The 24,920-nt window shown below is 42.4% G+C and overlaps 1 protein-coding gene across 4 annotated transcripts in view; it reads right to left on the reverse strand.

Moving 5' to 3' along the window:
* Positions 1 to 3,871: 3,871 nt before the first annotated feature.
* Positions 3,872 to 24,920, reverse strand: part of LAMP3 (lysosomal associated membrane protein 3) — a 39,262-nt gene continuing 18,213 nt past the window's right edge. For 3 of the 4 annotated variants that reach the window (XM_032171719.2, XM_058426926.1, XM_058426925.1), the window contains exons 4-6: positions 20,913 to 20,970; positions 16,103 to 16,273; positions 12,757 to 13,366 (exon numbers count right to left, since the gene is read on the reverse strand). In XM_032171719.2, coding sequence (XP_032027610.1) covers positions 13,227 to 13,366; positions 16,103 to 16,273; positions 20,913 to 20,970 — 369 coding nt within the window. In that variant the 3' untranslated portion in view covers positions 12,757 to 13,226. Of the gene's footprint in view, positions 4,439 to 12,756; positions 13,367 to 16,102; positions 16,274 to 20,912; positions 20,971 to 24,920 lie in introns of those variants that run through there. The other variant, XM_032171720.2, reaches the window with a different exon arrangement.

The following is a 24,920-nucleotide window of genomic DNA, read 5'->3' on the forward strand; positions in this document are numbered from 1 at the left end:
GGGGTGGGGTGGGGTGGGGTGGTGGGGCTGGTGGAGATATGAGGAAGTTAGAATACATGAGCACTTAAGAAACTTTGCCAGGACAGCATGAGGGAATATCTGGAAAGCAAAAGAGATTTTAGAATTTTGACAACATAATTAATTTCACAATTTTATCTGTAGTCAATCTTGGTCTTAATATAAAACTAGTTAAGTTAAAAACAAAATAAAACTTTTTTTTTTTTTTTTTGAGACAGAGTCTTATTCTGTCACCCAGGCTGGAGTGCAGTGCTATGATCTTGACTCACTGCAACCTCCGCCTCCCAGGTTCAAATGATTCTCCTGCCTCAGCCTCCCAGACAGCTGGGATTACAGGAGCCCGCCACTATGCCTGGCCAATTTTTATATTTTTAGCAGAGACAGGGTTTCACAATATTGGCCAGGCTGGTCTCAAACTCCTGACCTCAGGTGATCCAACCGCCTCAGCCTCCCAAAGTGCTAGGGTTACAGGTGTAAGCCATGGCGCCCGGCCTAAACATCTCTTCTTTATGCCTGCCAACACTTCACCAAAATTGGCATCTCTTGGAGGCACTAAGGTGGGGTGAAGGGACTTGTTGCTGAGGAAGGGGCCGGAGCATTATAAAATGAAACTCTTTTTTCATTGGCAGACATTCTTCTTCCATCGCTTTTTATAGTTTATACTTCTTTTACTTAGTGGGCAGAGGGAAACCTCACAGCAAATCATCCTAGAGAACCAAGTCCCGGGTCAGGAAGGAGTGGCTCGTGTATTTGTGTCCTCAGACCTTCCTGGCCTTCAAGCTTAGAGCCACAAACAGGAGTCCAGAGGGGGGATCTAGGACCTTACAAAGCAAGAAAAGTGTGAGAAGGACAAAGGTGGGGTAGATTGGGTAGGGGCTGGAGCCATCCTGGCTACTTTCTTTTAGGAAGGTGAAGCCGTGACGTCAGTGCTGTAGACCAATGGGTCAACATCAGCCCCCGTGGTCAATGGACCTTCATCACCAGGGGTTGGGAGGCTGTGCTCCTGAGGAGGTGCTACACCTGGGGCAGGGTTGGAAGCAGGCTGGAAAGGGCCTTGCTCTCATCATCCGTCGTATACGTTCCTATTAATCCACTTCTCTTAGTATGTATACTGGAATTCATTTGCCCAAGTTCCCTCCAAAAAGTAAACCACTAATTCCACAATGTGCACCTTGACGGTAGGCACCTGGGGTAGGCAGCATCCACATTGCCTCCAGGGGTTCCTCCCTCTCCTGACGCTATGGTTAGAAGGTGTCCCCCAAACCATATGTTGGAAACTTAATCTACAATGCAACAGTGTTGAGAAGCGGGACCTTTAAGAGGCAATGGGGTCATGATGGCTCTGCCCTCATGGACGGATTAATGCTATTATTACAAGTGTGGGGCCCCCTCTTGCTCTCTCTTCTGTGTCCTCGCATCATGTGATGCCTTTTACCACGTTACGATGCAGCAAGAAGATGCACATCAGATTTGGCCCTTCCATCTTGGACTTCCCAGCCTCCAGAACCATGACCAAATCAACTTCTATTGCTTGTAAGTTATCAAAAAATCTGTGGTATTCTGTGATAACGGCACAGAATGGACTAAAATCTGGTATTCAAGCCCTTGTGTAGTCCCCTTCCACAGTGTACCAGGGATGGTCTGTGTGAACCATAAAAAAACAGACACACGATAGTATGTTTCTTCTGTGATTAGGTTATAAAAAATATGACAGCTTTCATCTTGGTCAGTCTCTCTCTTTTTTTTTTGAGATGGAGTCTCGCTCTGTCGCCCAGGCTGGAGTGCAGTGGCACGATCTCGGCTCACTGCAACCTCTGTCTCCTGGGATCAAGCGATTCTTCTGCCTCAGCCTCCCAAGTAGCTGGGACTACAGGCACGCACCACCATGCCCGGCTAATTTGTTTGTATTTTTAGTAGAGACGGAGTTTCATCATATTGGCCAGGCTGGTCTCAAACTCCTGACCTTGTGACCCGACCACCTTGGCCTCCCAAAGTGCTGGGATTACAGGTGTGAGCTACTGCTCCCAGCCCTCTCTCTTTCTCTCAGATCACTATAGGTAACTAATATAGGCCCTCTTATTTATCTCAGCTCCTACAAGAGTATCTGGCATTTAGCACATCCTTATCAATGCTGATCAAATGAATGAATGAACAAATGTGGCAACATTTAAGTAAACTAGTAATGCAGTCAGTCTAAGCTAAGAGTTGAGACATTTCATATGTAACTTTAATGTGGTTTATCTTCTCAGGAATTCCTACCAAATGATAATGTGGCAATGGAGAGTAGAATAAAACAAATTATAGAAAGATGATTTAACTTATTGATCTGAGCAAAAACCTAAGATGATTGTAAACAAAATTTTATACAGCACAAAAATGAATCATAAAAAATAAATGACATGCACAAATCTCCAAAGTAAGTTTTTATTACAAAAACCTTTACTACAATTCAGTGTTTTATTAAGACTAAAGTCAGGACCTTGCCAACCTACTGAGTCATAAGGAAACGCATGAGGAAAGTCAACATGGTCTCTAGGCTGACCTGAATTATTCCTTGACTAAGAATTCTAGGGTTATGTGGACTTTTCTGTTAACACCCTGACTTAGTTCCTTTCTTTAGCAGCAAAAAACTCAGCAGAAATAAAAATCTAGGCAGGCTGCTCTACGGAATAAAGTGAACAATAGAAAATATGGATATGAAGTGCAGAAGCAGCAAATTACCACAAGAGGGGACTATACACTCAAGAAAGAACAGTTGGTTAGCGAAGTTTCTCTATTATCAAAAATAAAAAAATAAAAATACTTTAAGAAGTTTATTCCATGCCTTCATCTTTACAGCCCAGCTAAACAATCCCATAAAATGAGAAACTGACTAATGTTTTACGAAGCCCCTCAGTCTCCTTCAAGAGAGTGGAGGATTTATTAAGGATAGGCTATTTTGTTATCTGCAAAGCTCTCCTTTCATCTACCCTAATGTCTCATGATGCTGGATAAAGCCGTTTCCCCAGTACGGTGAGTGTATGCTGGTATGCAGGTGTGAGCCTTCAGGCAGAGTGTGGTGTCACTGTTCTCGTAGGCAACTTGGTGTAGGGAGAAGACCAAAGACCTTGATGTCAGACCAACATGAATTCAAGCTCTGGCTCTGCCATCAGTTAGCCAGGTGACATTTAAGTGATTCGGTTCCCTTAAGTCTCAGTTTACTCATTCACCTATAAGTTGTGAGAATGAAATGAGATATAGATAAAGTGCTTAGCCTAGATCCTGGTGCTTTGTTAATAATTAAGGGCCATTATTATTGTCTCTTGCTTATTATTTAGTTCTATCATCTGTAGCCACCTAATTCTTAGTCTAGCGATTCTGGAGCAGGAGTCATCAAGATAAAAAATATAAGCTGATTTGTTCTTTTCGTTGGTTTTACATAAAAAAACTTAGACAACCTGAGATATGTTGTTCTTTTTGATGATTAAAAAAAACATTTAAGGCCGGGCGTGATGGCTCATGCCTGTATTCCCAGCACTTTGGGAGGCTGAGGTAGGTGGATCACCGGAGGTCAGGAGTTCAAGACCAGTCTGGCCAACATGGTGAAACCCTGTCTCTAATAAAAATACAAAAATTAGCCAGGCGTGGTGGTGCATGCCTGTAGTCCCAGCTACTTAGGAAGCTGAAGCAGGAGAATCACTTGAACCTGGGAGGCAGAGGTTGCTGTGAGCCGAGATTGCGCCATCGTGCTCCAGCCTGGGTGACAAGAGTGAAACTCCGTCTCAAAAAACAAAAACAAAAAATTTAAAGTGGAAAAGGAGTTAAGTGCTACACCAGGAATATGTATGTTACATGAAACCATAAAACACAGATAGTAGAAGCACTGAAAGTCCATTTAATAAACAAAGCAAAGGCATTTTTTTTAAGATCAAGGGTAAAATAAAATCTTCAATGCAAACACAGGTAGTATTAGTTACAATTGACCCTTAGTTTATAGTTTGAAGGCTTATTCTACTTTACATATGTTAATTCAACTATCTCAAATGTTGACTTTGAGTGGCTAAAATATTCTAAAGGAAACTAGAAAATAAACAGCTCACTATATCTTTCATAAAACAAACAGAAAGTATTTAGAAATTGATGTGCTGCCTGAACTTAAATCACACATGACTCACTTGGTTTGAATAGAAGATGGTGGTTTATATTGTTTGAAGGACCCACACTCTAAGGGAACTTCCCAACATCCATCCCGGAAGTGATGAAAGAATTCTCTAAATTCCATTATTTTCATTTCCCCTGGGCAACAATTAGATTCTCTGGTATCCAGATGATTGACACCTTAGGCGGATTTTATAGAAACCCATACCCATAAGGCAGAGACCAACCACGATGGCCCCAATCACAGGAAGCACAATTGTGTAGTCAGACGAGCACTCATCCACTAAGAGAGAAAACAAATACAATACAGTGGGTAAGGTTTGGTGATGCAGTCCAGAAAGCAGGCTAGAGGGGAAAGAAGATGAGCTTTGGCATCAAACAGCTTGACTTTTAACTCCATCATTAACTAGCTTTGTGACCTTGGGCAGGTAATTCACCCTTGCAATTTCCTAATTTATAAAGTAAGCAAATAATATGTAAGACTGTCAGAAGATTAAACAACCATATTTTCTCAGTAATTAACATTCAATAATCATAATCCTCATTTCCTGAACTGAGTAAGAAGTCACTCCAGGCATACTCCCTGCTAAGTGGGATATGCTTACATAAAAGAGACCAGCTGGGCACAGTGGCTCACGCCTGTAATCCCAGCACTTTGGGAGGCCGAGGCGGGCGGATCATCTGAGGTCGGGAGTTTGAGACCAGCCTAACCAACACGGAGAAACCCCATCTCTACTAAGAATACAAAATTAGCCGGGCGTGGTGGCACATGCCTGTAATCCCAGCTACTCGGGAGGCTGAGGCAGGAGAATCGCTTGAACCCGGGAAGCAGAGGTTACGGTGAGCCGAGATTGCACCACTGCACTCCAGCCTGGGCAACAAGAGCGAAACTCCATTTCAAAAAAAAAAAAAGACCATTTGTGTGACCAGTGACCAGATTACAGATGATCTCTTGAGAAACGTGATTTTTATCCACTTTATAAAACATTTTTGTCACTCCTAAGGTTCTATTGTATTACTTTTAGCTAATATTAGAAAACAGACCAAATTATTTATGAGAGCTGAAAAGTGAGAGTTTACAAACTTATCAAGACTGTTTTTTCTTTATACCGTTAGAAAACGCTTACTCAATTCATTTAAATGTAATTGATTGGACTAATAAATCTCAACTGAGGAAAGACGGAGGGGTCTGGGGTAAAAGGGGAAGTTGATAGAATACTCTAATGAGACTGGGAGAAAAGAGCAAATAAATGAAGAACCATGTCTTAGTCATTATAGCTAAAAAGGTAGATGTGTATGAACTAACACTGAAATTATGTCCTGAACCAAGGATCACCATCAACCCAATTCAGTGTACCTGAGATCTGAGAAAAAAAGGATCAGAAGAGGACAGAGAAGACAGAATGGCAATTAATTAGAGATTCCAGGAAAAAGAAAATTTGGACAAGAAAGAAACTGTGCTTGTAGTATACTATTTGGCTTGACAGCAGACAAAAAAAATATTTATAAAACTATAATAATGTGTGCCTTAATACCTTACTGATTTAACCAAAAATAGTTGTGTAACCACAAATCTTTATGTGCTATAGCAGGAAGTCTAAAACGGATCAATTGGGAACTATCACGATAAGCTTTTTATTTTTTAGAGTTATGAAGACAGCAATCAGAAGAAATTGTTAAAATTAGTTAAAAGTATCTTGTATCTTGGGGCAGGGAGGCAGAGGGACAGAGAAATGTTGCTTTCCATGATAAGACCTTTTGGAGTACACGAAACTTTGTTACTTATATATGTTTCTCTTTTTTTTGCAGCCTGGAACTCCTGAATTCAAACCATCCTCCCACCTCGTCCTCCTGAGTAGCTGGGACTAGGGGTGTGTGCCACCATGCTGGGCCAATTTTTTATTTTTTACAGATGCGGTCTTGCTATGTGGCCCAGGCTGGTTTCAAACTCCTGGGCCCAAGCAATCCTTGACTCCCCAAAGTGCTGGGATTACAGGTGTGAGCCACCACACCTGGCCTATATTTCTTAAACAAAAAAAGAACTTTGACCAGTTAAGGAATTAAAATGAGGGGGAAAAAATACAAAAAGTTAAAATGTAAAGCACACACCTGTTGACCCAATAATTCCATCTCTAGAAAATTATCCCAAAGATATATTCACACAACTATGCAAAGATATATTACAGCACTGTCCATTTTATGAGAGACAATTTAAATATACATAAAAACTAAAATAGTATTCAGACAATAGAAAATAATAGAGCCATTAAAAAGAACGTGGTAGGTCTTAGTATTCTGTAACAGAAGTTCCCTAAGCTCCGTGAAGCATCACGTGAACCCAAACCCATGTGCTTGTGGGTCCCATGTGAAAAGATACACCAAAAACTGGCAGGAGGACTGGGAAGGAAGTGGAGGGCAACTTTTACTCTCTCTATAGTTTTGTTAAACTATTAAATTATTTAACATTGTTTAAACATTTCTAAAATGCAAAAGAGTACACAAAGAAAAGACGTGACTGATCCAATCACCCCATTTCTTCTATTTGAATCAACCACTATCAACATCTTTGGGCATGTGGTTCCTCTGTGATTGTGTGTGTGCGTGTGTGTGTGCACGTGTGTGCACGTGTGCAAACTCACGTGCATGCTTAAAGCAAAATCACTCTATTTTAAATAATCTATGCTCATTATAAATAACTAAAATAATAGAGAATAGCACAAACAAAAAAGTAAAACCAATTATCCCAAGACCATCCACCCAGAAATGTCATTGCTAATATGGAGAAACATTATTTCAGGCATCTTTCTTTGGAACTACAAGGATAGATAGGTTAGAAAAAGAAATAGAAACTTTTATTAAGATAGGATCATACAAGTACTATTTTATTACATTTGTTAATTTCAATTTTACTTGCGTTTAATAGGATAAAAAACTTAAATCAAACTGAAGGAATTATCACACACCAATGTTTCTTTGTCATGGGAAATATGAGTTCATAAAGGGTCCCTTTAAAGTTCTAAAAAGAGATTATGAAGTATGCATTAAACAATTATGAAATACATTAAGAGGTTATGAAGCAAATTGGACTTGTGTTTGCTAAACTTCGTTTCCAGCTTAAACATTATCTATTGATACTGTTTTGAAAGAGTAGCACTAACAGATTCCCTTCCATCTCCCCTCTCTTCAACTCCCCCAATTTTTTTTTTGAGACAGGGTCTTGCTCTGTTGCCCAGGCTGGGGTACAGTGGTGCGATCATAGTTCGCTGAAGCCTCAAACTCCTGAGGTTAGCCATCCTCCCACCTCAGCTTCTCAAGTAGCTAGTAGTACAGGCAAATGCCAACCCACTCAGCTACTTTTAAATTTTTTTGAAGAAATGGGGTTCTTACTATGTTGCCCAGGCTGGTCTTGAACTCCTGGCCTCAAGTGATCCTCCAACCTCAGCCTCCCAAAGTTTCAGGCGTGAGACGCTATACCCAGCCAACTCCAAATTTTGAATAGTTATGTTACCGTTTCTAACATTGTCTAGGTTTTTTTTTTTTACAAAGTAAACTGATTTTATTGTGAAATTCTCATAGATGGAAAATTATTTATTCTGTCATTTCATTTTATAATAACCTTATCACTTATTTTTGTACCATGCATTTCAATTGCCTGTTAAATGAAAAATGTTTTAAAAACTATTAATTTTTGATGTTTTTCGCTTAAATTTTATCATTAAGAAGCCCACAATGCCAGCAGCCACCCCCCAAGCCCTTGTGTGAATGTTTTGGTCACTATTTCAACTTAAGGAAACAATCTTTGACCTTGATCCATTGTCCAGGTTTATGATACTTCAGTTCTATTTGATAACTATCACTCCTGTAGTCTTTAAAATGTGTTCTGATTGGCCGGGCGTGGTGGCTCACGCCTGTAATCCCAGCACTTTGGGAGGCTGAGTTGGGCAGATCACGAGGTCAGGAGATCGAGATCATTCTGGCTAACACAGTGAAACCCCATCTCTACTAAAAATATGAAGAAAAAAAAAAAAAAAAAAAAAAACGGGCGTGGTGGCAGGCTCCTGTAGTCCCAGCTGCTTGGGAGGCTGAGGCAGAAGAATGGCGTGAACCCAGGAGGCGGAGCTTGCAGTGAGCCAAGATCATGCCACTGCACTGCAGCATGGGAGACAGAGCATGACTCTGACTCAAAAAAAGAAAAAAAAAATGTTCTGACTATTTAACACATTCATATGATTTAAAAAGTCAAAATAATACAAGATGCTGTACATTGAGAAGTTTCACTTCTACCCTTGCCCCTTCTTCTTAGTTCTCCCTGTCCCCATTAGATGATTACTTTCCTTAGTTCTTGTTTATATTTCTGATGTTTCTTTGTGCAGATAGAACAATAATGAATATACTATTATGCACTATGCTTTTTTGATATAATATATTTTGGAACTATTTCCTTAAACATACATAGCATCCTCATTCTTCTTGTAGCTGTATAGGATTCCATTGTGGGATGAATCACAGTTTTAAAATCTGGCCCCTATTGATGGACCCTTGGCTTGTTTTCATTATTTTGCTATTATAAATAATGTTGTAATGAATAACCATGTACAAATATCATTTCACATATGTGAAGGTGTGTTTGTGTTCTCAGGCCCATAATTGTTGATTTAGTATGTTTTATATGTAAATGGATCAACATCCTCCCATCTCAGCCTTCCAAGTAGTTTGGGACTACAGTCATGTGCCACCACGCCTGGCTAATTTTTGTATTTTTTGTAGAGATGGGGTTTCCCCATGTTGCCCAGGCTAGTCTTAAACTCCTGGGCTCAAGCAATCCTCCCGCCTCAGCCTCCCAAAGAGTTGGGATTACAGGTGTGAGCCACTACGCCAGGCCTACTATGACTTTTCTATCCCTAAAGGCTGTTTATTTCCTTGTTTATATTGAGACTCATTTCCTCTCTCGGTGAATTTCATTGTCAGGCAATATTTTTTTATAAGGGCTTATTTGTGTTGCATCCTTTGAATTATTTCATGGTTAAGAATATCTGCCTGGTGACAGAGCAAGACTCCATCTCAAAACAAACAAACAAAAGAATATCTCCCTATTGTCTTTATACTTCATATTTTTGGGTCACACTTTCTTTTTCTTAGATCATTGTAGAAATTATTTGCTGGCTTTAAATGTTGTTGTGAAGAAATTGGAAGTCAACTTTAACTTTCCCTTTTTATAGCTGATTTTATTTTATTTTCCATAAAGTCCTGAAGACTTCTTTATGTTTGAAGTTTTATGGCTTGTTTCTAATATATCCCAGTGTTAAACTTTTGGTATCAATTCTTTTTTGGGACATGCTCTTTTAATCCCAACTTCACTTATTTATCTCAAGGAAATTTCCTTAAATCTTCAAATATATCTTCATTCTATTTTTGAGGTCTATACACCAGAGGCACCAATTATACTTATGTTGGATGGGCTGAATAGCTTCTATATCTAGTAGCTTCCCTGTAATGCTTTAATCATAAGGTTTATCTGTATTACCTGTAATGATCTCAGTCATTCTCTCTGTGAAAATAATATAATTTCCTCCCTATTTATTCTGCCTCTGACTGTTTCTATACATTATGTAGTGTATTGCTTTGACACTCATTTTGTTTTCTTACTATTTCATTTTAACATCTTATCTTTAAACTCTGATTGCCTGGAATTCACATTAAGTGATTCTCAGCATTAGGCAATTGTCAGGAATTTCTTTCTGTTCCTTGAATTATGTTTTCTTTGTATTTTACTATTTTCATTTCTAACTTTCTGTTATGGACTAAATTGTATCCCCTCCCTGCCCCCAAATTTACGTGGTGAAGCTCTAACTTCCAGGACCATAGAACATGTATTAGGACACAGGGTCTTTCAAGAAGTCAGTAAATTAAAATGAGGTCATTAGGGTGGGCCTCTATCCAATATGAATGGTATCCTTACACAAAGAGGACATATGGATGCAGACAGGTACAGAGGGAAGACCACAGGAAGGCACAGGCCATCTACAGCCAAGGAGAGAAGTTTCAGAAAAACCAATGCTGCTGAGACTTTGACCTTGAATTTCTAGCCTCCAGAACTGTGAGAATACACATTTCTGTTATTTAAGGCATCCAGACTGTGGTATGTTACTAAGACAGTCTTAGCAAACTAATACACCCTCACTCCTTTTTTTTTTTTTTTTGAAGTCGTATGCCGCCAGGGTGAGGGCGGTGGCAATGGTCCCGCAAGTCCGCCTCCGGTTCAGTTCTCTCCTGCCTCAGCCCTCGATATGGGACTACAGGCACCCTCACCACCCCGGTAATTTTTGTATTTTAGGAGGAGGGGTTTCACCTGGTGGTGACTTCTGACCTCTGATCCGCCCGCCTCCCCCAAAGTGGGATTACAACTTTTTTTTTCTTTTTGAGATGGAGTTTCGCTCTGTCACCCAGGCTGGAGTGCAGTGGCGCGATCTGGGCTCATTGCAAGCTCTGCCTCCTGGGTTGACGCCATTCTCCTGCCTCAGCCTCCCGAGTAGCTGTGACTACAGGCACCCGTGACCACGCCTGGCTAATTTTTTGTGTTTTTAGTAGAAATGGGGTTTCACCGTGTTAGCCAGGATGGTCTCAATCTCCTGACTTCATGATCCACCCGCCTCGGCCTCCCAAAGTGCTGGGATTATAGGTGTGAGCCACCGCACCCGGCCTCACTCCTTTTCTTAATTTAATTTCATACTATTCTTATTTTGCTGCAGTATTTTGGCACAGTGGCCATGCAGTTTGTTTTCATCTTGCTCATGCTTGAGTGTGTCAGTCCAGATACTCCATTTCCTATATGATGCCATTTGGGTGAAATATGGTCTTTCTTTCCATTGCATCTGAGATCAGTTAATGTTTCCCTTTGGGTTAGATATTTGGATTCTATTCTCTTTTTCGTAGCATGGAAACTAGCTGCAGCCTGGAGTGATCGTCTGCTTTGGGGTTGCTTCCCCAGTTCACCTCCGTCTGTCCCTACCTTTATTCTTCCCAGTCTTCCCCGGAGCCATTTTCACTCTCCTAGGTTGGAAAAGGAAGAAGATAAAGCAACCCACTCTTTTTTTTTTTTTTTCCTCCAGGTTTAGTAATGGAGGAGTTCACAGAATTTTTTTTCCCTCTCATCACAGGCTTCTTAGGGTGAATGTGTGTGTGGTTAGGAGGGGAGGCAGGTGAGGAGCCCAGCTCCACTGCCCCCTCTGCTCTCCACCTGGAAAGTGGGCAGGACTGTGAGTAAATTACACATCCAAGTGTTTATTTACTGGCCATTCCAATGAAACCTTTGCTTTTTGTGGTTACCAGAATGCTAATTCAAATTAATTCTAAAAGTAATTGGTACTGGGGTGGGGGGAATAGATAGCAGGAGTCCAAGCAGTGGCCATCATCCAAAAGAACTCACTGAAGAAGGTAGGGAGGAAAATTAAATTTAAGTGGTCATATCCCTCTATGCTTGATTTTAAATTCTGCTTCTTGTTTCATCTGCTAGGGGAGAAATTTCCACATGCTAGAAGGTAAATCTTACATTAGTCATTCTGCAGAAGAGTGAGTGGCCGGTGAATAAACACCTCATCCTCTGCCCTACAGAACTTTCAAGTGCCCTTAACACTGGACACAGGGGAGCCTGCAGCAGGTGCCAGTTTGAAGGAGGAGGTGGAAGGAGATCACAGCTCTCCAAAGCCAAGCTCTTGCTGTTAAGCCTGAGTCACTTTGGGGAACTCCCGGGTCCTCATATCAGATTGTCATCAACATCTCCTGTTTTAAGAGGGAAACAGACATCTCCTGACACTCTGGATGTCTTCAGGGGCTGTTAGTGCTCTTTTGAAGCTGCGATGTGCCCTCCCCACAGCCCCACTTCTAAGAAAACAAGGAGAGCAAAAATGCCTCCTGGGACAGTCAGTACATTTCCTAAGTAAGCAGTAGTTTTAGAGTTGTTGCCAAATTTCATAAACGTCATGTTAAAAATAACGAATGGCACCTCCGGAAAATTTGGAAAAACAAGAAAACTTCCAGTCAGTAGAATCAAATAAGAACATTCCTCTCCCTTTTCTCTGAATGAAAAACCCCCATCAATGTAATAGGAAACCATGAATAACATCCTAAGCCATATTTTAATAGAATTTTTCCCTCAGATATCAACCGTCCCGCATCAGGAATGTACTGCTTTCGGTGAATGTTTGCGTAAAAGGGAAATGAGTGATCCTCCAGGCAGGGCTACCTCTTCCTGCTTGCCATTCCAGATTGTTTCCCTGCTCTGCCTCCCTCCTCTCCTGCAATGGTCCAAATGGACACATTTACAAGAATAAAACAGCATCAAAGAAAAGCTGACAAACCAGGAAGAAAGTAGCTAAGAAGGCAGACAACACATGAAGTTGAAGGAACTGAAGAGCTAACATTTATTGAGCCCCTCCTTTTTTGCCATGATTTTTGATATGTGCTTTAAATTTAAAAAGTGAAATACGCAGTTTCCTAATTTTTTAAACTGATAATACATTGCAATAGAGTAGGATATGTTTTTTTTTTAAAAAAAGTATATTAAGATCATCTATAATTTAAGTAAACCAAATTTGGGTGAAATCCAGGAGTTTAAAATCATTTTGTAATCAACTTTGAAATGCATTGGTTTTTTTAAAGTAATGTTTTTAAAAACTGAAAATCAGGACTCTTGAAAATGTATAAGAAAAATCAGTCAATTTGTAAATGTCTTCCCCACAGTTCTCCCTCTGGGTTTTTGCTTTCTCCCTTTTCACAAGCACCCCGCTCATGTCTCTGCCTATTGCCCCTAATTCCGGAAGCCAGCACTGTATATTCAGGTATGGCAGAGGGCGTCAAGCACACCTGGCACGGCCTCCCCAAAGCAACAGGAGGAAGTGGGGGAGGTGCCGTTTCTTAGCACTGCGGTAGCCCTTTGGTGGAAAGTTAGGTTTCCTAATCAGCTCAGGAGGGTGCAACAGGCAGCGAGACAGGTCAATCCTTTCACTTCAGGCTGAATATGATGCTGGAATTCCCAAGACCTTAACTTTGCACATTTTGAAGAAAGTGGGGCTTTATATGCGTTCATATCCTCTACTGGGCCTCTTTCTGGCCACCAGACATGCGGTTAGCAAAATGACAAGCAGTCCTGTGATACTCAGGCCCATGGCCACAGGGATTTCTCTCCTGTTTCTGTCACTGAAGCATTCATCCGCTGTAATTGAAGTCAGAGTAACAAGTGTTACAGACTGGCCACAAATGCTGGGAAGTGGCACTGCCACATCTGCCTCAGCTTTGGAGAGAAGAAGACGGAGGGGGAGATGGAGCTGTTGGGGCTCAGACAACAGTGGGTGAAAACAAGAGGGAAAGGGTCAATACAGTGGATCTGACACGTGTAGCACTGGTAATTAGTTGCGGAGCTTATTAAATTGCAGATCCCCAGACACATGCCCAAGAAATGATAATTCAGTGGGTCTGAGCTGGGGCTGGTGGGATTCTGATGCTGCTTCCAGGCAGATCCAACTTTGAGAAAATGCTAGTTTGGCCTAGAGGGTTGTGATCAGAGTTATGTCTTGACTCTCAAGCTAGAGTAATTCCCGGAGCCATATTCTCCAACTCTAGTAATAGTTTGAGATAGAGTCTCACTGTGTCACCCAGGCCAGAATGCAGTGACACAATCTCGGCTCACTGCAACCTCTGCCTCCTAATTTCAAGTGATTTTTATCCCTCAGCCTCCCGAGTAGCTGGGATTCCAGGCAAGTGCCACCATGCTGGGCTAATTTTTTGTATGTTTAGTAGACATGGGGTTTTGCTATGTTGGCCAGGCTGGTCTCAAAGTCCTGGCCTCAAGTGATCCACCTGCCTTGGCCTCCCAAAGTGCTGGGATTACAGGAGTCAGCCAACGCGCCCAGCCCTAACTCTGTGTTTCTTAAAGGGGCTGCTCAGATAGCTTGGGGCTCCTAAATCAGCATAATAAACAGCAAAAGGAAAGGACAGCAAAAACCCTAAAACTCAATAAACAAAAAACAATGTTTGCAGGTTCCAGGATTTTAGGGAGGAGGAGATTTTAGGAGTCAGGAGTCTACTGTTTGGGATGACCATTATGTTTTACAAGGCTCAGCTTTGACACTTGCTGGATTCCTCTCCAGTTCTTCCAACCCCATCAATCAAGACTTCTTTAGTCCACCCTCTCATCACCAATGCTGTCAATCACAACTTCCTCTGGGCTCCCATAACCCTTTGCACATGTATCTTTTAAACACCATATGGTATGGTAACTTGCTCCTCTTTTCCCCCTTCTCTTACTCTCTAGTAGAAAATCCTGTTTACAGAATGACATACCTCTTCACATTTGAGCATCTTTAGTGAAATTTGAAGTGCAAAGACTAAGAAGATGGCGTTGAGTTGACAGGGTGAAAGTGGGAGAACAAGGGGAACATTTTGGAAGTGGAATTGTTAGGGCTTTGTGACTACTTGTATGAGAGGGTGCTGGAGGGAGAGGAGTTAAGGAGAACTCTGAAGTCTGTTGTTTGGAAAACTATCCAATTAATGATGGTTTTAAGAAAAAAAAATGTAAAGACAAGCGAGCTTTTCTATGCATCCCTGTGAACACTGGCGTGCACTGCTGAAAGGTTTTATTTCCTACCTCTGCCACTAAGAGGTTTCCCAGACCTGATCACTTCCTGCTTCATAGAGGTTCTGAAGGGGAAGAAGAGCAAGTGTGTACCTTTTTTTAAGATCACACGATTACAGAAGTTTTTCAAACCTTCATAATGATTGTAAAAGAAAGAAATAGTTTTTCAACACTAGCAGTTTTGAGAGTGGATGACAAATGGGGCCAACCTCTACTGGCAAATTTTTATACGACTGTGGGACTCCAACAAAGCCTACAGAAACCAGGGGACCCAAGGCAAGCAACGCCCCGTCCTTCCTCTGCCAAATGCTTCCCACTGAGTACATGAGGAGAAGTTTTCTGCTACACCCATCTGCAATTTCATGATGGAACCCAAAGCAAAACCAGATTCATATTGTAGACATTTAAACTACGGCTAAACTTCTAGCTAAATCTATTTTTGATAACTGGGAAGTACTCATCACGTTTTTTAGTTATTATGAGAGGGATGTTTTATAAATCGAAGTACATGACCCTCCTGGTTATACGTAGAAATCCTCATAACACTGTTTTCCTGGAAGGGAGAAGAGGGTGTTTTCTGGTATCTGACTCTCCTGGTCATATGCAGAAATCCTTGTAACAATGTGTTCCAGGAAGGGAGAAGAGGGCTTTTCTGGAAAGTCACCCTGGTCTGTTCCTGGCCCTTGCCCAGGGACCTGTTTTCCTCCTAGGCAGTCATCAGGCAAGCTCTGCCTGTGATGGTCAGAACTCAAAGCAGAATTAGAGGGAAACTAAAACCAACTATGAGGAAACACTGTTGGGTGCGACAGCTTATAACTGAGACGAGGGGCTCCAACAGCTTGTGATTGAGACGAGGGGCTCCAACAGAGTTTCCTTCTATCTTGAATTGCTGCATCTTGCTCTTTCCCCTCTGCAGGAGGGGAAGAAACTATTCTGAAATCTCGATTTTACACATTACTGATACTCAGGATCTTTAAAGTGTTCTCCAAACATATCTGAATTTACACCCAACAGGACATAAAGGGAAGTTGCAGGTGGTATTTTCTGTTGTTTTGATTGAGTGCGTGAGTGTTTAAATGAGTAAGAATGTGTGTGAGTCGAAGAGAATGTAACCTGCTGCAGGACAGCCGTGACTGGGTGGGTGCAGGTGCCTGATTCTGAGGTGGCCAGAGGAGCCTGGCCCTGTGAGCTGTGTGGAATCACACTGTCCCAGGAAGCTCATGGTTGCTCCTTCCACAGCTACAGACAGAAAACAATTTGGATCTACCCTGGGGTCTCTAAAGTGGATGTTTGCAACCTGATCGACCCTTAACTTACCATTTCCAAAGTGGTCATCTTCAAAATCAAAGGCTTGAAGTTGGACATTGGTTGTTTTCAGCTGCAGGTGGGCTGACAGCTGGAGGCTCTGTTCACTCACGCACTTGAAGGAATGCCCAACCGCTGTCTGGAACATCACCACCGCATGTTTGATTCCTTGGTAAATCGTCTCTGAAAAGGTGACAGATAGATGCATAAGAGTCCTGACAGGTATCCACTGAGCTCCAGCTGTGGCCAGGCTGCCTGTGCGCAGCTAAATGGCCTTCCTTCCAAGGGGCTCTCTGGGGGTTCTGCCACCTTCTCCCCATGAAAAAACACCCTGGTGCGGTTTGGAGATTTTTTCGGCTGCTCTGTTTGGGGTATAAGGGAGACACCTCACATAAACTGGAATGCACAAACACTGAAATGAGAACTTTTGAGAATGTGTTCTTTGGTTATTTTAAATCATTGGGGACAGAGTGGGTGGGAACTAGTCAGTACTTGGGGGCTATAGAGAGGTGCCCCCAAAATTGTAGAGAAAAGAGAAGATTGCTTTCTGAGACTTAGAAAGTCACAGAACCCTTAATGAATCAGTAAAGGGACATGCAGTCAGCAAATGAAGCACTTGCCTACCACCAGGCTGAATGTATTAGACGAGCAGGGTCAAGAACTCACTAGGGGCCAGGTGCGGTGGCTCATGCTTGTAATCCCAGCACTTTGGGAGGCTGAGGCGGGCGGATCACCTGAGTTCGGGAGTTCAAGACCAGCCTGACCAACATAGAGAAACCCCGTCTCTACTAAGAATACAAAATTAGCCAGGCATGGTGGCACATGCCTGAAATCCCAGCTACTTGGGAGGCTGAGGCAGGAGAATCGCTTGAACTTGGGAGGTGGAGGTTGTGGTGAGCCGAGATTGTGCCATTGCACTCCAGCCTGGGCAACAAGAGTGAAACTCCGTCTCAGAAAAAAAAAAAAAAAAGAACTCATTAGGAAGGGTTGTTGCATCCATCCACAGAAACAGAGAGAAGGGAGAGGCCCATCTCTTCCCTTCTGAGTGCCGCCTGGGGAGAGAAAACTGCCCAAGGACTGTCCCTCTCTTATGACAGGTACACCCTGTTCAAGGAAGTGGAGGCTTCAAGGCAGATGAAGTTAAACATTTTAATAATTGAGGCCAGGCATGGTGGCACACACCTGTGGTCCCAAGTACTTGGGAGGCTGAGGTGGGAGGATCATTTGAGCCCAGGAGTTTGAGATTGCAGTGACCTATGATCATGCCACTGCACTCCAGCCTGGGACACACAGCAAGACTGTCTCTAAAATTAATAAATAAATAGGCCGGGCATGGTGGTTCACGCCTGTAATCCCAGCATTTTGGGAGGCTGAGGCGGGCAGATCACTTGAGGTCTGGAGTTTGAGACCAGCCTGGCCAACATGGTGAAACACTGTCTCTACTAAAAATACAAAAACTAGCCGGGAGTGGAGGTGGGCGCATGTAATCCCAGCTACTCAGGGAGGCTGAGGCAGGAGAATCGCTTGAACCCGAAAGATTGAGGTTGCAGTAAGGTGAGATTGTGCCACTGCACTCCAACCTGGGCAACAGAGCGAGACTCTGTCTCAAAAATAAATAAATAAATAAATAAATAAAAATAATTAATCACACAATGAACTCCATTTTCTCTAATTCCATGCTTACTAAGCACCCTCTGACTATACTACAGCTTCTTGAATGGTAGACATTTCACTGGCCAGAGGACCCAACTGTCTGGTCCGCTTAGCAGTTACAGTAAGGAATAGTCCCATGATGAATTAACAAGGTGGCATTAATGCCAGCGTCTGTACATGCAAATGCCCTACACAATGTACTGAATTATCTGTGTACACTACCGGATCATGTGTTATATCCTGGGTAGTCTGCTACTACCACCCTCACTAACATTACAACTGTCACTACTGTGATTACAACTGATTACTATTCTTAATACCCCCACTAACATGAAAATCATCATGACTGTGACTCCTTAAGCTCCTGCTCAGCCTTTAGGATCAAGACCTAGAATTGATTTTCCTACACCCTCGGCCTCTAAATTAATTTTTGATCAGACTTCCCCTGCCTTGTTTTTTTTGTTTGTTTGTTTGTTTTTTTTGAGACAGTCTCACTCTGTTGCCCAGGCTGGAGTGCAGTGGTGAGATCTTGGCTCACTGCAACCTCTGCCTCCTGGGTTCAAGCAATTCTCCTGCCTCAGACTCCCGAGTAGCTGGAATTATAGGCACCTGCCACCACACCGGGCTAATTTTTTTTTTTTTTTTTGTATTTCTAGTAGAGACAGGATTTTGCCATGTTGGCCAGGCTGGTCTCGAATCCTGGACCTCAGGTGATCTGCCCACTCAGCCTCCCAAAGTGCTAGTATTACAGGCGTGAACCACTGCACCCGGACTCCCCTGCCTCTTGAGAGATTTCTACTCTATTGCCGGCTAAAATCTAGTCTGTACCTATTGATAACATTAGCTAATTTATGTTAGCACTCACAATATTTATTCTCTATCCTAACTGAGGAGACAGGTCTAAGTGAATTAACATATATGAAAATGAGTTGTCAACTATGCTATCTTACTTACATTTAACAAACAATCATTGGCAAATCTCCCTGAACGTATCAATACAATATAGCTGATATTTTAAGTAGACATTACTCCACATTTTCATTTCTTGGTAAGTTTCTTTGGCATAAATTCCTTAATTGGTAAAATAATGTTTAAGCTAGTCAAAGGATAGAGCTTTGAAAAGGAGAAAACAGACATGAAAACTCTTAGTACGGTACCTGCCACAGGGGCATACAAACAAATAAAGGTTATTTAACTTCGCAGGGAAACATTTGAGGCCTCTGAGAGACATCTTGTGTGAGTGGGAGCTTTGCTTCTCTGGAAGTGAACACTGTAGTTCTCTGAGTTCACCCCACTACGAGTCATTCTCCACACAGCAACCAAAGTGAACCTTTATAAATGTAAATCTGAGGTATCATTTTCCTCTTTCCCCGAGACCCCTCGGTGGCATCCTTTCACGCTTTAGAATAAGGTCCAAAGTCCTGACCCTTGCCTTGCCCACTGGCCCTACATGCTCTGACCTGGCTGTCTGTCCCTTGACCCCATCCACTGCTTGTTCTCTCTCCGGGCACACTAGAACTCTGCAGGTCCTTGAACACACTAGCCAGCTCACCCCTTAGGGCCTGTGCATCTGTTCTTCCTGCCATCTGGAAAGAGCTTCCCTAGGCCCAGATACCCCCAAAGAGCTGAATCTCTCTGCTCAAACTTCACGTCTTCAGAGAGGGCCTTTCTCCTCTGAGGGCTTCCCTAATGTCCCACCTAAAATAGCTTTCGATTCCTCTCCACTCCCCCTGCTTGTGTTTGTTCATAGAATTTATCACTACTTGGCCAGGTGCAGTGGCTCACGCCTATAATCCCAGCACTTTGGGAGGCCGAGGTGCATGGATCACCTGATGTCAGGTGTTTGAAACCAGGCTGACCGACGTGGAGAAACCCCGTCTCTACTAAAAATACAAAAATTAGCCAGGCGTGGTGACAGGTGTCTGTAATCCCAGCTACTGAGGAGCCTGATGCAGGAGAATCGCTTGATCCTGGGAGGCAGAGATTGCGGTGAGCTGAGACCAAATCACTGCACTCCAGCCTGGGCGACAGAGTGAGACTGTCTCAGAAAAAAAAAAAGAACTTATCACTACTTAACAGAGCACAGGAGTTCCCCTTATCCTTGGGGGATACATCCCAAGACCCCCAGTGTACCAGTGTATGCCTGAAGCCAACCAGTGTATACTGAACTCTAGATATACTATGTTTTTTTCCTGCGTATACATATATACCTGTGATGAAGTTTAATGCATAAATTGTTCACAGTAAGATATTAAAAACAATAGCTAATGATAACATAGAAAACTTGTCACACTATAACAAAAGTGATGTGCATGTGAGCTCTCTCTCTCAGAAACTCTAATTGTACTGTATTCACCTGTTTTTGCACCAACCATGAAAAGTGAAACCGTGAATAAGGTGGGGGGGGGGTACTGTATTATCATTTAATGTGGTGTTGTCCTCTTCCTCTTCTAGAATGTAAACTCCAAGAGGGTAAGAACTATTCGTTTGAAAAATTATGGATCCCCAGTGCCTAACACAGGGCTTGGCATCTAGCAGGCACTAACTACATTTTAGTAGAACGAATGTATGATTCCCAGAGAATAGAATAAGCTGCACTATCGACAGCAAATCTGTCAAAAAGCCACTAAACTCTTTATTGTCGCCAATCATGATCTCTGACGTAATCTAGTCCAGCCTCCTTTATGAGCAGATGGGCAAATTACAGCACACAGAGGCATAGTAAAGGCCCCCAAAATCACATTGCTGGCTGCTTTCTCAGTCTGTTCCTTAAAAGCAGCATCGGCCGGGTGCAGTGGCTCACACCTGTAATCCCAGCACTATGTGAGACTGAGGTGGGCATTCGAGACCAGTCTCGCCAATGTGGTGAAATCCCATCTCTACTAAAAATACAAAAATTAGCTGGGTGTGGTGGCACACGCCTGTAATCCCAGCTACTTGGGAGGCTGAGACAGGATAATCGCTTGAACCCGGGAGGCAGAAGTGGCAGGGAGATGAGATCGTGCCACTACACTCCAGCCTGGGAAACAGAGCAAGACTCCATCTCAAAAAAAAAAAAACAAAACAAAAAAACAGCAGCATCAAACATGTGCAGATTCAATGGGATGAAAGGTGAGCTAACCAGAAACAGCGTCATGGCTGGTAGAACAGGCATTCTGTAATTACTAACCTGGATCTGAGATGGTCAGATAGGCTTCCACTTCACTGATATAATATGATTCTTCATCCTGTAAAACAGCAGGGTGTTAACCTTTGGGTTATCTCTATTCATATGTTTACAATCTTGGTTTATAAACTTTGTTTAGGATTCCAGCTATTAAATCTGGATATAACGGCTGGGGAGTTACTTGGTACTGGGTCATAATTGTGTATGAAAATTCCAAAAAAGTAAACATACCACAAATAAATAAATAATAACTAACAGTTTTTCCCTGGCCCCAAATTTCCCTACTGCATACTAGTTGCTAGGGCCTGATATTCAAATTCCACCAGTACGATTTGAGTCCCTTCGGTTGGGCCAAATTTCTCCCTGTTAAAATGCAAGTCCACTGGGAAGGTGGAGGAGCAGGAGCATATATTAAGCTTTTACTAGCAATTAATATCTAAGGGTAGGAATTCTTATCCTGAGACCATTCATCCTTTCCTTTTATTTTTAAGACCATCCATCTGGCTTAGAAGGCTCATCCTTAAGAATACCATGGGAGGACCTCCAGGAGTCCATCAACCCTCTGGGAAAAACAATGTATACAAAATGGTGTGTATACAATGTATACAATAGGGTGTGAATGGCTTTACACAGATTAATGGGTCTATGTCTTCGAAATGGCTAAATGGGGCCACTGGGAGGGATTATGGGAAGAAATGCCTTACCCTGAGATCCCTGGGTATTCTCTAGAAGAGAACCCCAAGTGGTTGTATTTAAAACATAAAGCAGTGCCCCCACATTTCATCTAGGAATTACCTTTCCAGAAAAACAAAAACAAACTACAAAACAGCACTATAAAAACAAAGGGCATGAAACCTTCTAGGGAACTGAATTAGGGTGTAGAAAGGTAAGTTGAAAAGGGAGTTTCCGTTTTTTAATTGAGGTGATCCACAGTGTTCTCAGTTTTAAACATTCCTTAGAAAACCATCTACAAGTAAGAGGTGTGAAAATGGCAGAGCAGCCCAAATCAGAACCTGAAATTGAATTACTTTTAGAGGTTTCAAATATAGTCATTAGAGAAACTTAACAATACTAATCTTGACCACTTTATAGCTCATTTGTGTATTATTAGTGCACAAAATGTTGATTCATTACACAATAAAAGGGTTCCATAAATACAAACTGTTTTAGTAAGGTCATTGATACTGATACATTGAGCTCTAGATCCTACAATTCATTGAATAGTACCTACCACACAATAGCTTCTTACCCTGTGTTAGGCACTGTCACAGGCACTTCCATGCACTTGCCTTATTTAATCCTCACAATAATCATGAGAGAAAATGAGGCTGGGTGACTTGCTCCAGGTCACAGCCCTAAGAGGTGGCAGGGGAAGATATGACCTCCAGCTCTGCCTGCCTCCAAGTCTAGCCTTTAACATCTCTTTCATACCCACTCCATGCCAGGGATTGTTCTAGGTCCTGGGAGAGGACCTGGTTGCCTCCGTCAAGGTGCTCAGTCTCTTGGGTCTTGAAGGCAAGTTGAACAATGCCCTTAGACCATCCATTTGCTTTAGGGCGAAACACCTCTTTTAAAAAATACTATCTTTGTGTTGCCTTTATATACCATTTATTTAGGGTATTTTTTAAAAATTTGGAGCCTCTTTTAATATAAGAGAGACTTATATTTCAGGGTCCACAGTCAGGGTTACAAGACCCCCACCCCATCCCTAAGGGCAAAGGGGGTCCATTGAGGGGTTTTAAGCAGGGCAGTGACATGAGCATAGCTGTTTTTGGAAATGGCTTGGGCTGCACTGTGAGATTGATTTGAGGAGCAGCAGAATAGTGATGAGGTCAGATCAGACTCCTCAGAGGCCTCTTGGAATCTTCTGTTTGGTGTCTCCCTGACCTGTCCCACCTAAGGGAAGAATGCTTGGCATTTCTGTGAGAGTTCCACAATTCGCCATGTGCATGCTTTCACTGACATTGCCTCACTTGATCCTTACAACGACCCCCTGAGACAGAATCGATATTATCAGACCATTTTACAGCTGAGAACAAAGAGGCTCAGAAGAGTTAAGCATCTACCACAGATGCACATAGTTTGTAGGTGAGACAAAGCAAGATCCTGCCCTACATTTTCCTCCATGGGATATGTGGGTATAGAACAAAAATTCATTATGTGAGAATTTACTTTCACATTCCCTGAAATGCAGCTGAAACCTATAATCATTGATGGGAAGCAGGACCGGCTACATAATGAATTTTTGGGGCTTAGTGAAAAATGAAAGTGCAGGGCCAAGTGTTCAAAAATCAAGAATTTCATGGGGCAACAGCAAAGCATGAAAACAAGTCTGAGCCCTTCTGGATGCACAGGCGGAACACTTGTGAACCCGTCCCTGATAGACAGGGCCACTGCTGTTCCACAAGAATCTATGCTTTCTAGGGCTAATCAAAAAATAAGGCCTTCCACAAGTGGAGTGCTCACATTCACTGCGAGTTCATCTTAAGGACACACAGGACAGAGTCTGGAACCTGTACTCAGATTTCTTTCCATTTTGACTGAGTCAAAATTGGTGAAACGTTGACTAGGACTAAGCTGCTGTCTAGCTTTTTTTTGAGTTGGAGTCTCTCTCTGTCGCCCAGGCTAGTGTGCAGTGGCGAGATCTTGGCTCGCTGCAGCCTCAACCTGCTGGGCTCAAGTGATCCTCCTGCCGGAGCCTCCCAAGTAGCTGGGAGGGACTACAAGCATGTGGCACCACAGCCAGGTAACTTTTTTTAAAAAAATTTTTATAGAGATGGGATCTCACTATGGTGCCCAGGCTAGTCTTGAACTCCTGGCCTCAAGAGATCCTCCCTACTTGACCTCTCAAAGTGTTGGGATTACAAGGAATGAGGCTTGAGGTATGAGCTACTATGCCTAGCCATGATGTCTATCTTTAGGGTAAAGGAAAAGTATCTGTTAGGTGGATTCATGTAAACAAAAGGGCAGGGGGATATTTAGTTTTCTTAAGATTACAAGTTTGACATGACATGATCATACTTCAATTGTCCTACACATCTCTTCTGACTCACCCTTTCCATATGGTATTTAAGCCCTGGGTCTCAGGGTTAATGGCGTGGGGATATACCATCTTGTCTCACCACCATTCAAGACAGACACGGCTTCTGTTCATACATTCCTATGAAGTGTCTCTTTCCAAGAAAAAAAAAGATTCCAAGTTTTACATAATTTATGCTATAGAATGAGGCTTAGTTAGACAACTGTGCCACTTTATTCTGTAGAGTTGTAGTGTTACAGCATATTCTTAAAGGAAATAAAATCGTCTTTGGTAAACTTTTTTCCAGAAATATTTTAGGCTCTGTGGTCCTTCGTTAATCCATCAAGGAACCTTAACATCCTCCTTAGCAAAACTGAGGGTCCACCAACATGTCTACCTTTGTACAGACATACGGGGGTCTGGCACCAACCAGCCAATTCATCCTGCCCAGGACGCCAGCATGCCAATAACCATGGGGTCCTAAGTTCCCCCGGTCCACTTCTGCAAAACACACCATGGAAGTTTCATAGTCCCAGCTGTTCAAGATGTGGATTTTGTCTTCAGCATTAATCATGTCTTTTTCACTCAGCATTGTTGTGACTAAATCAAGAAAGCTTTGTTCTGGACATAGCGAAAGGAACCTGTGATCTACTTTTTGGCACTTTGACCCAGAGTTCTCTGCAAAATTTAGATTTTCTCCTTCATTGGTTCATTTGTTTATCAAACGTTTGCTAAAGATACACTATACGCGCGAAGTCGGGGTGGGCACTAGAGAAGAGATGTGAAGGAGCCATAGTCTTTGCCTTGGGGATGGCAAAATGTGTGACAAGTGCACTGATGAAGTTTGGGGAACAATGAATAGAGTTTCAGGGAACTAAGAGGAGGAAGTCTCTCATTTTACCTGAAGTGGAAGTGGGGAAGGGGGAATTTCACAGGGTGATGATATTTGAGTTATTTTAAGGATGGATGCTAAAGGAGCTGAGGGATGGGAG

This window comes from Hylobates moloch, unplaced genomic scaffold, assembly GCF_009828535.3.
Source record: "Hylobates moloch isolate HMO894 unplaced genomic scaffold, HMol_V3 SCAFFOLD_13, whole genome shotgun sequence".
NCBI lineage: Eukaryota > Metazoa > Chordata > Mammalia > Primates > Hylobatidae > Hylobates > Hylobates moloch.